Raw genomic sequence first — 14,420 nt, forward strand, 5'->3', positions numbered from 1 at the left:
TAGGCATTGCTTTTAAGTTTCAATAATGGCCTCACATCAACAGCTGCCTAGTGGATAACTAACAATACTTTACCTGTGAATACTCTGAGTAAATACTAGAAGCAGTACAGGCATGGGCACAGTTGTTAAACAACTCGAATGAGTTTGTGTTCATGCATGTATGCATGTGTGTGTGTGGGTTGCAATACAGTAGCTGTGTACCCGGGGCTCTCATCCAAACAGCTGGTACCCATCTGTTTCTTCCTCTGCTCCTGCGGCCTGCGGCTCAGGGAGCGAGGTGCACTGGCATGCGGTGTCTGGGTCTGGACCAGTAGTGGGGAGGTATGCACTGCAGGAGTGTGCGTGTGTGTATGAATGTGGTTTATGGCGAGCCAGTGCTCCTGTGTGTACATGTGGTTTCGCACTCGACTTGTGTATGTGTGTGTTTATGTGTGTATGGACTCTTGGGTGTATGGCCATTTGTGTGGATTACGTATGTTTGTGTGTGCATCTGGTCAGCGCTGAATCCTGCATGTCTGTGTGTTTGACTTTAATATTGCTGCTACACAGTCATATGTTACAGCAAACATATCTCAAAGTGCTCCGCTGCCCTATTATTGCCTGCACAAACTCTCTCATAATGCAGTCTGCTCCAAAAGTGACTCATTGCTGAGAAATGTTCAGTCTTTCAATTTATTGTTTATGTAAATCATATATACTGAACATAACGTTTGCTTTAGTGTTCCAAATTTCCATCATTACTTTATGGCTTTATTGGCGTGATCGCTCTCTGAAAATATGTGCCTTCCATCACACAAACAGATAAAAATAAGAGTCTTATGATGCTTTAAACAGAAAAAGGCTCATGGTGGCCAAGGTGGTATTTCCGCTGGGTAATGAAGTAGATGCCTGGAGAATGTTAAGTGCTTGAGGAATAGGATGATCATTATTGATGTGGTGAATGTTATGTCTGAGGTTTTGTGGATAAAACAAAGTTTCTTCCAACTGGTTTAATAAGAGTGTTCTCATGAGGGATTGGTCAAATAATCCCTGACCTGCCTTGAACTCAATCCCACTTTTAATGGAATTTGAAGATATTTCTTTTCAAATCCACTGGAGGGCACTGTTGGTCTTGTAATAACTCTTGTCTGCTGCAGGTGAGTGTGTGTTTAGGTGTGTGTATGTTACAAGAAACACAGACAGTGTCACCAGACCGAAGTCAGCCGATGCTGTCTGCAATGTTCACCAATATGATGCATAAGCCTACCAAATGGTCCATAAGGAGCAACAAAAAGCAGGCCTGTGCATTCATAGGGGAGTAAAACGTGTTTGACAGGGGAGGTGTGGATCAGGTCAGCTCATTCTAAGGGGATTCAGCCTCATCTGGTCTGACCTCTGTTGGCATGTGTCCCAGTGCTACTTGTTCAGCACTAAACTGTATGACAGTTTAGCTTTTCTGAGAGGTGGCAGGACACTTGACCACTGAGCTATTTGGAGGTGAGTCATTTGTTCACAGTGACCAGAGGGGTGAGCTGTGTATGTCCAGATCGATATATCATTTGTTATCAGCTATTTGTTATTTTTCAGTTTATTTTTGGCTAGAGAAATAGCTTTAGAAAGACAAACTGTGTGTATACAATATATTGGCAGACAATGGAGCCTCTTCACTTCAATATTCAGATTTGTAGATGTAGGGATGATGAACTGTCATTCCTGTTTATTTCTAATTTGTCTTAGTTGTTTTCCTAGTTCATTTTTAATGAATCTGTGTGTTGCTGTGCTGTTCACAAACTCTGTAGAAAATAAAATAAAATAAAAGCATGTGTGTATTACGAGGAAGGTTGGTCAATGAAAGTTATTCTTTAAATCCTTCACTGGCCAAATTTTGTCCACACAGACAACAGTAAATACAACATTAATTAATGCAGAGACACAGTAAACTATTTTGGACTGTGGTTGCTTTGGCAAGCCCCGAAAGACACAGACTGAATAGACTTCAAATTAGGAAGAATCAGTGGAGAGGAGAGCAAAAAGGTAGCTAGGAGACTCCAAACAGTAGAGTGAGAAACGCTAATGGATTGCAGAGACGCAGAAAAATTTCTAGTTTAGAAAAGTTTATAACAAAATAAAAATCTCATGTCAGAAGATATATTACTATCCAAGATGGCGGCGCGGGTGCACGCAGCGGCTCGAGGCTCTCGGCTTTTTGTGTATTTTTTAAAATTACAGCTCATTACAAATGATTTTATGACTATGAGAAAAAACATTGGGCAAAGTTAATGCAACAATAGAAATATTGGGTAGCACTTTAGAATACTGCAACATACAGTGTAATACATACGCAGTAGATGTAGGTACAAGGGAACAAGATGTGAAGTCACAGAAAGGGAGAAATGTGTGAAATGTGAAATGACTTGCTAATGATAGAATAGACACCTATTAGTTGAAAAATTCCTACAGTTTGAATTCTTAAGGGGTCGCCACTTTGTTCTCCCCTTATGACCAAACTTCACATTATGTTCTATTGTATCTAAATGTATGCATCAGTACGTAGGCTTACTGTACTGGTACATCGTCAGGACAAACACTTGTACAGTAAATTTAGAAGAATTATGTGGTGAAGTTTTACTAAATATAGCTATACACCGTAACTAAAGTCACACTAACATTTGTCAGATAACATGATACTAAAAACAAACAAATAAATTAAGACACATTTTCCACTAAATCATAATATAAGGATATCAGTGTAGTCTAGTAGGTAACGTAACTTAACTTAAGGTGCCACATTTATTCCAACACAGTCAGAGGGTAGCCAATGTTAAGCGTACATACTGCATTGGAAGGCAGATCATCCATGCTAAGCCTCTGTGTCAATAGAAATGCCTCAGGTGTGCTTGTCTCTGAGATGAGAACTATTGTAGCAGGTTGTTGCTGAGCCTGTGTGCTGTGATATTCATTACTGAGAAGGACTGGAAACATCTTTTCATAACCCAAGCGCACTGAGTATTGTTTATTGTTAAGTGTGACCTAATCTCCTCATTATTATCTTAATTATTCTGTTCTTGTGAGCTGCCATGACAAGCGAATTTCCCCGCTGTGGGATCAGTAAAGTTCATCTTATCTTATCTTAATCATTTTTTCCATATCTGTATTACTTTTACTTTTATAATCTTTTTTATGCCCATAATGTAAAAAGGTTCTGTTTGTGACCTAAGTGAACCTGTACTGTTAGTCACATTAAGTTGTCAAATAAAGACATCATACTTATTAAGTCCCTTAAATTAGTGCACTTTTAGTACCTGAACAGTATGCACACTATTCTTTTCCCCTCCTTTACTCTGTGTCACTCAAGGCCAAAGGACACGTGTCCTTTCCAGGTCACTGGATGACTGGTACATGTACTGCAATAGGCTTTACACATCTGACTGTGAGGGAATAGTGCGACATTCATCACTGACAAGAAAACTGAGTTCTACTTGACAAGCAGAGGTGAGCGGGTACACCAACACTGTCTTGAGAGCAGCAGGTGGAAGGAGCATTCACAGTCAACTAAAGGCATTATCAGCAAATGTACTTAAAAAAAGTCCAAAAGTAAAAGTACCACTGCAAAATGTGACAACAGGCCAAGCAGACATTGCTTTTTTGTAAGGGGTCATGAGCCATAAAGGATTGGGATCATTGGTTTAATCTTTAACAATACGATATAACAATACATATTTTTCTTTGTGTGTAAACTGTAATTTGAAGGATAACAAGTAACTATAGGCACTGATGAATAAAAAACCTCTCTGGTCAGATTTTGTTTTTTAAATTAATATACTTATTCCAGTCCTGGCCCCAGAAAGCCAGAACAGTAGATATGCCCATCTGTCAAGGTCATAAAGAGATGGCTCTTTGTATATAAACACTAGAATCCAGTCAGAATGAGTTTCCAACAAGAGTATCTAAAGAAAATGAGGCATCCCAAGGACCTTGTAATCTTTACATCTGCACATGCTCTGATGTCGAAGCTCACAATGCCCTTCATGAGTTACTCGACAAATCAGCAATTTTATGTACATCTGTTTTTTGTCCCATAGCTATCAATAAAAATGTAGCATTTACACTTTTCCTCTGAAAAGTATAAAGTAGCATACAATGGAAATACAAGTAACTTAAACTTGTACTTCAGTGCAGTATTGGAATAAATTTACTCTGATAGTAAACAGATTTATGTCTCACAATATACATCATCATATTACTCACATCTATAGCCTTAGGCAGCAGTGACTTGAAATGTTTTGTAGGAGTGCTGGCAGATTTGCAAAGATGTATCACTTTACCAAAGCATGGTATTTCTGGGACAAATGTATTTCATTAAAACATTTGTATCTGCAGTTAGGCTTTTATTAATATCAAAAACAGTTTCACTGAGCACTGACCTTTGCACTGCAGGGTTTGATTGTGTTAGGACTTGTCTGCTTTATCCACTCAGCTGCACTTAGAGGCCTTGTACTGCAGTGTGGTATTATAATATGCTGTGTGTATGATGTCCAGTGGTTGCAACATTACAAGTGGACACAGTACAGTAAAGGACTGAAACTGATAAAATATTTCCTGCTGCTATGTTAGCAAAGAACCTGCATATGCCTGTAATATGTTATCAGTGAATGCTAATTTCATACCCACAATATGATAACTATGCAAAGCTGGTTAAATATACATGGCCGGATAAATTGCATATTCTAATTCAGTGCCTATAATATTATAATCGACTGGGTAACATGTTAGTGTTCAACTGACACATAATGAGTATCACTGTGTTAAAAGATAGGAGTCAAAATGACAAGTGCTGTATATTGCAGTTATTGATACTTTCAGGGTGTCAGTCAGTCATTTCTGCTACCTATGACAATGATGTATGAGGCAATCAATGGTGTTCACTGCAGAGCCAAATGGATGGTCCAGCACCACCACTCTGGACCTCACGGTCAGGTTATGGTTATGTTTGGGATGTGGGGCTGGACCAGTCTGTGCAGTGGGCAGCCTATTGATACAGTTATTGTTCTTCCGGTCAGTTCTGTGAGAGGGAGACGAGAGCTGGCATTCTCCAATACATTGCTAGCACTTGCGACACATGTTGTTGCCAACCTTTTCGGTCTTTGAACTTTTGAAGGCAAGTAATGTTCGCTCTGCTCTGTGACCCCTTGTTGTTTTATGAAAGGGTTTGTGAATGTTCTATATAATTTTCCAGTTTCTACCTTGCATTTATGCAAAAGTAGTGGAAACTATTAAGCAAATTCCATGTTGTGTGCCTAAACACATTTCATTGTGAATCTCAGTGAGTGAGCCTTGCATATAAAGCATGGCACAAAGCAGCTGGTCTTTTGGCGCACTAAACAGTAGGTTCACACTTCAACATTTTTTAACAAGGCTAACATGTGATATACGTTAACATTGTGTCACGTGACATCCGTCAACACGTAAACATTTATCTAAATACTCAAAATTAGGCTGGATTTATGTAGTCTAAAAAAGTCTAAGCCCTTCATTTTCTCAGACTCTTCCCTGTCAGAGCTCTGCCGCCTGCGGTAACCTGCAGACGCAACAATCCTCAGCCCAGGACAACCAGGCAAACTAATCGAACAGTGAGTCATGCAGCTTTTCACCGCAGCACAGGAGCCTGCTGCTGCTGCTGCTGCTGCTGGAGAAACGCCGTTAATTGCTCTCCATCGGTACAGTGGATCCGGAAGATCCGGCATATCAGGTCCACGGTGAGCGGCCCGGCAGGCACTCCTGCTTCTTCTTCTTTTTTATTTATTTATTTATTTTTTCAATTATGAAGATCAGAAGCACTATTTGGGATCCATCGGGTGTGAGTCAACGAGTGCATAAATGATTACCGACCTCTAAATTCCGAGGTGTCGCTGATTTGTCGGGATGTTGGATGAGAGACAAGAGCGAGCAGAACGGCAGGAACACCACAGATGACTGCGGATTCTGCACGGCGGGTTGTCTATCTTGCCTTCTTCAGCCTTTTTCCTTCCGTAAAAGGAGTGGCTATCTCATCACCGGCCCACACATGCCAGTGCGCTGTCACACACACACACACACACACACACACATACACACAGGCTTTCGGGGACTTTGTTTTGGTTGACGATAACCTGCAGGACACAGACTGAAGCGCATGCATTCATGGCTGTTTGACAGGCTTTTTACGCACTGATCCAGCAGCACAGCAGTAAGGTAAGACAGCACACTTTCTCACTGCTACAGTTCGACAAACACTGGCAGGTTATAGTGACAGTAGAGGACTCTATTGTTAACTTGCCTTACAGTCATCGTGCTATTCATATACTGTTGTGGGCATTTGGGATCAGGTTTGATGCAGGTGCACCAGGCCCGTAGTAGGAATACAAGTTCCTGGTCCTCAAGGTACCCAGCGAAGTCATGCATACTTCAGCTGCACCATGGCCCTAAAATAATTAAGCTAATTAGAGAATAACTTGCTCTCATCATGCTGTAACAGTCACTCCAATTCCAATTTCACAGCATCACCACACAGGTATCAGGGACTGGGAGTCTTCTCACATGGGGGGGGGGGCAGGTGAGGGCCCACAGTACTTCTAATAATGAGATGTCAGACTCTGACATTACAAAATTTATGAGCGAGTTAGGGGACTTGCTTTTACTGTAATCCAGCAGCACTGGCCATTCATTTCTGTGTCTAATGTGTGGTCTGTAATGCAGTAGGAGGTAAGCCGATGGGACACAGCTTACCACACAATGGCTGAAGATTACGTCTCATGTGCAGTGACATCACTGTAAATTTACTATACGTAGTGGAGCTTATTGCCTCACAGTATCTGCCAATGTCTGCTTTTAACATTTACGACAATTCCCACACAACAAGTCTCAAAGGTAAATAGTATAAACCTTTGCTCCAGAAATGATATATATGATATGTTGACATGGAAACAAGTAACTGAAACCTGGTTAGTGTAACCTTACTGTAACCTGTTTCGTGTTAACATCCTGGCCCAGTGCTAGCTGGACAACCAGAATATTTACATGTTCAGTATGATAGCTTCATATAGGTGTGAACTCTGATCTCAGGCCAGCTATGACAAAGTTAAGCCATGTAGCGCTATCACCTACGGCAATAGCGCAGGTTCTAAAATACAAGGTTATCTATTACAAGAGGTGTGTCACTGTCAGAACATCAGCTGGAGAAAAATTTACTCACTGGAGTAAAGAGTTAAGTAAAGCTCAGCTGGAATATTTATAGTGACAGAAAGTTAATGAGTGGTTGTGTCACGAGATGTAAGAAAGTGACAGGTGCCTTTCTGGAAACACTGTCACAGTCTGTTTGGCACAACTACAAATTAACTGCAAATTTTATAGAAGATTTATTTCCAGCGCTATGCACTGTAGTGCACTGTGACGCTGTGACACAATGATGTCATGTGTAGTGAGTTGTGATATTTCACAATGACACAGATCATTTCCATTCTCTGTCACTATTTACAATGCAGCACATTAGTGGTAAATGTTTAACATTAAGGCAACGGTCAATGACTTGGCAAATAGTCTAAACAAAACCCACGGTGAGTGACTGTCTGCAGTGTAAAGCAGTTTTCCACTCTGAAACTTGTTATATTACTTTCTAAATTCCAACCACATATACATACCTTGTTATAATGTTTCTAATTTTATGTTCAGTTAACAATCTACATTGTGCAGTGTTGTGTAACTCCACCAGTTTTGCCTGTCAAAGTTTACAGGTGCTGGTTAGTACAACTGCCTGTGTGGAAAAGGTTGTATTAAGTCTTTGTGGCTCCAGACAGTGGTGCCTGAAATCTAATAAATCGCCTCATGTAATGTCACTCCTCAATTCTGTTTGAGGCTACTTTAGCCCTTACAAGTATCAATCAGATTATTAGTGATTGACCAGACTCGTAACCAGTAACTGGAACCTGTAAAAAAAATTTGACTGTCAAAATTTAGAACAACTAGTGAAGGAATATACAGTAACTAAGTACAATTTACATATTTTCATTTTCTGGTACTTTATATTTCCACTCTACATTTTGGGGCAAATATTCTACCTTGTACTCTGCTGTATTTATTTGATTATTTTAGTTTGTAGTTACTTTGAAGATTCAGATTATTAATAAGGCACAAAAATGCTGATCCGAGTCCAAAATGTAATGCAGAAGAAGCATGAAGTAGTGTAAAATCAAAATACTAAAGCAAAATAGAAGTAACCCAAAATTATACCTAAGTACAGTACTTATATTGGTCTATCCCTTTGACTCAGCTGGATCTCGGGCTGAACTGTTGGAGGTAAAGTTGCATTGTGGATAATCTTTTGACATGAATCTCTGATATGTGTAACAAAACAGTTCATTGTGAGCTTTATAGGAGTACGGTGCTAAATTGCTGGATAAATCCTTTCATAATTTCATTAACAAATTCTAATATTGTTTTATTTTTGCCCATCTCTACTCCCCTGACCAAAGTCCATGAAGAGGAGCAAAATAAACCATAGAGGTGCAATGTTAACATTTTCAGTTTTGCATGCCAACAGGTGAAGGTCCATATATGCTGTTATCACGGGATCCTCTCCCTGCAGGCATGTCCTCACACCTTTGGTCATATTTCACAAGCACATTGTTTGTCTAGTCCAACATTTTGCATGTTATGACACTCCAACATTAAGTATTTTGAGTTTTATCTTACTGTGCATTTCAGTCGAAGTTAGACATTAGAGAAGTGAGGTCAAAACAGAGAAGAAAAAAGAAAGAAAACCGCTTTAGTAAAACCTGGGTGTCTCTCTTCTACCCCATTCACACAGTACAGCATTTATGTGGTACGTTGGACCTAAAGGTCTGGCTCACAATCTCTGTTCCAGTTCATCCCAAAGGTGTTGGATGGGGTTGAGGTTAGGGCTCTGTGTGGGCCCGTCAAGTTCATCCGCACCAAACTCATCCAGTCGTGTCTTTATGGAGCTTACTTTGTGCACTGGGGCACAGTCATGCTGGAATAGAAAAGGACTTCCCCAAACTGTTACCACAAGGTTGGAAGCATAGCATTGTCCAAAATTTCTTGGTATGAATCATTAAGTTTTCCCTTTACTGGAAGTAACAGCCCCATAAAGAGGTGTATCTGGACACTTTTGTCTGGCAGTTACTGCTTTCTTCTCTTATAGTGCATGTTTTACCTTATGGCATAAAAATAAAATCAGATGTGGTCTACCAGTCTGCTAAGTACAAGTAGTCATTAGATCAGTAATGATGACTCATAAACATTTCTATCACGTCATACTTCAAGTGTCCTGTCTGTTTACATTCTCTGAAAGCCATTTGTATGGTTTCAGGATATGGCGAGTGTTCTGGTCATGTCTGCATGACTTCCCTTTTTAATAATCAGTCTTCAACTCTGTCCTTTAATCTGTCCAAAAGATAGATGATGGCAACACGTAAAGACAGACGCAGGGATCGACCCCCAGTGGAGGAAAGCTATGAAGACAAGAGTAGTGTCCTCTGTCCTGGAGACACCCTACCCTGGAACTTGTCCAAACACCAAAGGATCAAACGCTCCAAGTCAGCGTCAGGGGAGGTCCTGGATCCAGCAGAGAGGGCTGTGATTCGCATCGCAGGTAGGATGATTCGAACAACTGCAGCTTTGCACTCCCTCACATGTGAAAACCTCCTGTGGTTGAAGTTTTCACAATTTCACAATTGGAGAATTCTTAGCTAAATAGCCTGCTGAATTTTATTCACAAGCATGTTACTCACTAACAGGATAACTCATTTAAACCAAAAATGTATTTGTAGCATTGACTCCCGTCTTATGGAGTTGTTAATATCCTGATTGAGGTGTGACATGTGGCTAATAAACTACCATAAGTCTCCATTTGGACTTTCCTTTTCTTTGTCCCCCAAAGGTTAACCCTGTGAAAACAGTGTGAGGAAGTGTGTTCAAGATCAGTTGAGTTGAACGTGACATGACAGATGAAACATGAAAGTGATACAATGCTTTTAAGCTAGTGTTAAGTTCATTTTAAAAGAGGGAATATTCCTTGCAGGGACACATGGGAAATGTGACTGTTTTTTGAAGAAAAAAGACTGGGAGTGATTGTACAGGAATAATGTGGAGTGTATTTGTAGACTTGTTTCACACAGGTACCAGTGTGTACTGTGTTGCTGAATAGCAAGGGAAACCAGAATTTAAAAATCAACAGAGAATAAAGGACATTATTCATAATGTTTACTCTCCTTATGAAAAGCAGTTGAAAATCCATTCACTAATTACATCAGGGCCATTGTCCTCTGTGGAAATGTCCTTGTTTGCACTCTGGGTTGTGAGCTGACATCATGACATCAGCTCTGTGTTTGTAGAGACATGTAGACCACTGAATTCATACTACTACATATGATTTTTTTTTTGGTGTGAATAAATGTGCTTTTGGGTTTCTTGGTTTTAGCAGTGAGAGGCATCAGGGATTTCTAGACTAGCCTTAACTTCCTAAACTTCTTTTTCATCTGTCAGATGGTGGTAGGACTGGATTTGGGAACAGGATCACTAGCTGGAGTGCCCCTGGGAGGAATAAGGGAGAATGTTCCTCTCTATTGAAGCCTTGCTTTGTATTTTAAGCTACATTGACTGGTCCAGTGCAACTTTAAGTGCAAAGTCTCTAAGGAACAATTTGCTTTGTACTACAGTAGGAAGGAAACAGAACTCTTTTTTACATTCATATGTAAGTCATGTGTTCCCTGAAGATGAATAATGGGTTTTGCCAGCTGAACAGCACAGAGGAAAGTAGCAAGAGACAGTAGTTCTCCAAGTCTGAGGTGTGGTTCTTTTTGCTCAAACAATAGGCTGGGATCCTGTCCAGTCCAGTAGGGATGCTGGAAACACATTATTTATTTACATTACGGGTTAGCAGAGCTATTGTTGTGGTGTGCTGATTGCTTGAGGCCAAGTTTTAGATACATTTACACAGTTCATGGTCATTGAAGATTCAAAACTGGCTGCAACAATCACTCAAAGATATGGGTTTATTAGAAATGCCACATCATGATCATTCCTCATTATATGTAATTACCAGTGCCACCTCTCTAACTTATATCAATAATATAATCATATATTGGACATTTGATATCCAATTTGACACTTTATTGATATAACCATTATGACACGGTAAATTAAAATACTTCATCACATTGCAATATAGTGTCTGTAACACAGTAGAGCTGAACACAGCATGTCAACCAGCGAATATTGGCTTTTCACAGATATAATAGTATGAGCGTTGGCAGATATGTAAGAAGATATTGCATGACATTCATTCTAAAAAAAAAAAAACATTTCAGAACTACGTCAGTGTAGAAAGACAGCAAAGGCTCACATCTGGACATGGACAGTATCTGCCTTTTTTAAAAAGTTAGGTCTGTGAAATATTTATCATTGTAGTACAGAACTGAGATATACAGTACTCCCTCTTCATGTTGTGATGTATTAATTTTAAATGTACCAATTTCAGCACAGTATGTCTTTGGCCGAGTTTGTTTGGGAATGTTGTGTTCCTGCAGGGCTAAGGGGAAGTTTAGATGACTTTAGCACCTACAATAGGCCTGCATCCACATCCTGCTCTTCCTTTTTCCAGCAGAAGGTCAGGCTGCGTCAGCACCCATGAGTGAGACTGAGCTTTTGTTGTGGGCTCTGCTGACTGACTAACTGGCTGCTACAGAATCCCTGACTGTATATAGATGAGCATGTGCTAGAGAAATATCAGAAGTGGACTGTGCACAGTTCTTGTCAGTGATAACAGTCAGTGACTGAAACTTCATTGTACTGTATGAAACACCTTCTTGGCTAATGGCTCCACATTTGAAGGTAATGGTATGACAATGTGGGATAAAAACTTATTCTCTGAGGGAGTAAAAGTTCAAGATGTATTATCCAATGATGCGTGTACCATACAGGGTTTTTGCAAAAGTAGTGCTTTTATGAAATCACAACTGGTTCAGTCCATTTAGTGTTGCTGTCAAACAGTGGTATAAAGTAGCAAAATGTGACACTTATTCTGATAAAAAACAATCTATGCACTTTATGTCACTTTGTACCTTAAACTCAGGTCACTGAGTGAACTAGTTAACAGCAGCTAGTGTTACAGTTAGCAGAAGTTAGTTGGTACTTCAGCAACAAGTGAAGCAATCTGTCCCCCAAGAAACTTTGTAAATCAGCTCGGGACTCCTGATCATTAAACTGCCCTCATAACATTTCTTGACATCTGAATGAAAAGTCCAAGTTGTACCACTAGATCAAGGGAATTATTCATGACACCACTGAAAAACCATTTGACCTTATGATAAATTTAGATTACATCTTTATGAAAAGACCAAATTGCACCACAGTAGCTGAAGTCAAGGAAAGTATTCACGGTGCTGTTATAAAAGCATTTGACAGTGTAATAACACTTAATGACACTTTGGTGGCTTGTCCGAATTGTACTGTAGTTGAGGTCAAGGAAAATATTCATGACTCAGTTAAAATGATCTCACGACAGCCAATGTCAAAACCAACCACATATGACAGTTTAATGCAATGCCAAGACACAGAGCTAAATTGTCTCTTTGAATTTGATAATTAGTTCTGCTATGACAGGCATATGTTTATTATTATGTCGTCCTGGTTAACGTCTAGATGTCATGACAAAGAAGCCTCAACCAACACTGACTATGCACTAGAAATGACACCACTGACAGAAGGACACTTCATGACAAGAGTCATAATCAGTTATGAAGATCCGTCATGTTCATGACAGGTCACATGTCATTGTTATGACACTGTCAGTCTTTTGCACACCCATTCAAATAATTACCTATTAGAGCGGCTGAGACGTGTTCCTAATTGCCTATGGGTAATGAGACAGAGCTGGCTTTAAGTAAGGCATTCAATGAAATAAATATCATCAGATCTTGTTCCCTCACCATGATATTAGGAAGTTGTGAATAGGAATGAGGAGACTCCGTTGGGATTGACATTATTAAAGTCTGGTATTGTCCACAATATGTCCACAGTGTGGCTCCCGGGTCAGTACAGAAGGACAGAAAGCGATCAGAGGTCATTTCTGACTCTGGTCAGGAGGTGTACAATCTTTAGTGTATACATAAGACCTATCAAATAGTCCACCCTGCCACCTTGTGGTTGACTGTTGATATAACGGCACCTTAACATAAGGGTCATTGTATAAAGACTGAATAAAATTTTAGGGGGCTCTTCACCCAACAGCTCTAATGATAAGGTGATTTAAATATATATAATATTTCATGTTTATGGTATAAAAATTGATACAGAACTGCATCAGAATCAGAATCAGAATTCCTTTATTAATCCCTGGAGGGAAATTCTTGTTCTTCATTTCTGTCTTCTTATTGCTGCATTAGTCTTTGTTGTTGGAACTTGTCGTCTACATTTCCAACAATCCAACAGTTTAGTCATTCGGAGATTTAGGTGTATTGTGCCGGTAATTCAACAACCCCAGATATTTCAGATTTTTTTCAATTTCAAGCTTGTAGTCTTTTGCCTTTTCCACATACCCAGTAAAGAGACTTTTTAAAATGTTTCCATTAATTGAACAAACTTATATTTGTCAGGTGGTTATACAGACAGGATTGTAAAGAAATATTTTAAGGAGAGTTTCCCTGTAGTTCTAATGGTCTAACGCATCATCATTGACATGTTTGCATGTATCACAATCTATAATAAATAAAAAGAAACATGTTTCAAGTGATTGTCATCATCATCACATTGACATTATCACATTAGCTGTAACAATTTTAAAGGCAGTTGTGAAAAATTGGTAAAATATCCTTTGGCTTTTGCGTCTTTTGTTGCAGTAATTGAAATGGAACAGGTTTGTTGAGACTAAATGCTCACTACCCTTACAGCCATAGTGAGCGTGTTGTTTCTGTACTTACAGCAGACATCCCTGCAGAGTGCTCCTCAATTATTCATGATGGCGAGGCTATGATCTGATACTGAGATGATGCCACGCAGAGACTCTCTCCATCTCACACGCACACACAGTTATGTGAGTCATACATCCTCATGACATCAGTGTGCATTGTGACAGGACTAGAGAAAAGAAGCCTCTTCAAAGGTATAAATCTACACAAATGCAGTACTAGTACCTCTGACATTTACTCCAATGACTCCACAGACAACTTTTATAATAGTGTAATAAACAAAATTTAATGGAAGCATTAGAATAGAATACATAGACCTTTCATCATATTATGCCTCAGTTTTGGTGTGACACTCTGACTCACTCGTGAAATTCTCTTTGTTTTCGTAATCATATTCATCAGTGTCTTCTGTAAACTAACTGCTGGGATTGTAACGTTGCTTTTTGTTACGAATGCTTTTCTTGGACCTCATCAGCAGTG

General features: G+C 39.5%; 1 protein-coding gene across 4 annotated transcripts in view; it reads left to right on the plus strand.

Moving 5' to 3' along the window:
• The first annotated feature begins 6,076 nt into the window (after positions 1–6,076).
• The window catches only part of LOC124064434 (plectin-like), a 119,368-nt gene continuing 111,024 nt past the window's right edge, over positions 6,077–14,420 (plus strand). For all 4 annotated transcript variants that reach the window (XM_046398897.1, XM_046398898.1, XM_046398899.1 and 1 more), the window contains exons 1-2: positions 6,077–6,210; positions 9,429–9,625. In XM_046398897.1, coding sequence (XP_046254853.1) covers positions 9,433–9,625 — 193 coding nt within the window. In that variant the 5' untranslated portion in view covers positions 6,077–6,210; positions 9,429–9,432. The remainder of the gene's footprint in view (positions 6,211–9,428; positions 9,626–14,420) is intronic.

Source organism: Scatophagus argus, chromosome 9 (assembly GCF_020382885.2).
Source record: "Scatophagus argus isolate fScaArg1 chromosome 9, fScaArg1.pri, whole genome shotgun sequence".
NCBI classification, from domain to species: Eukaryota; Metazoa; Chordata; class Actinopteri; family Scatophagidae; genus Scatophagus; species Scatophagus argus.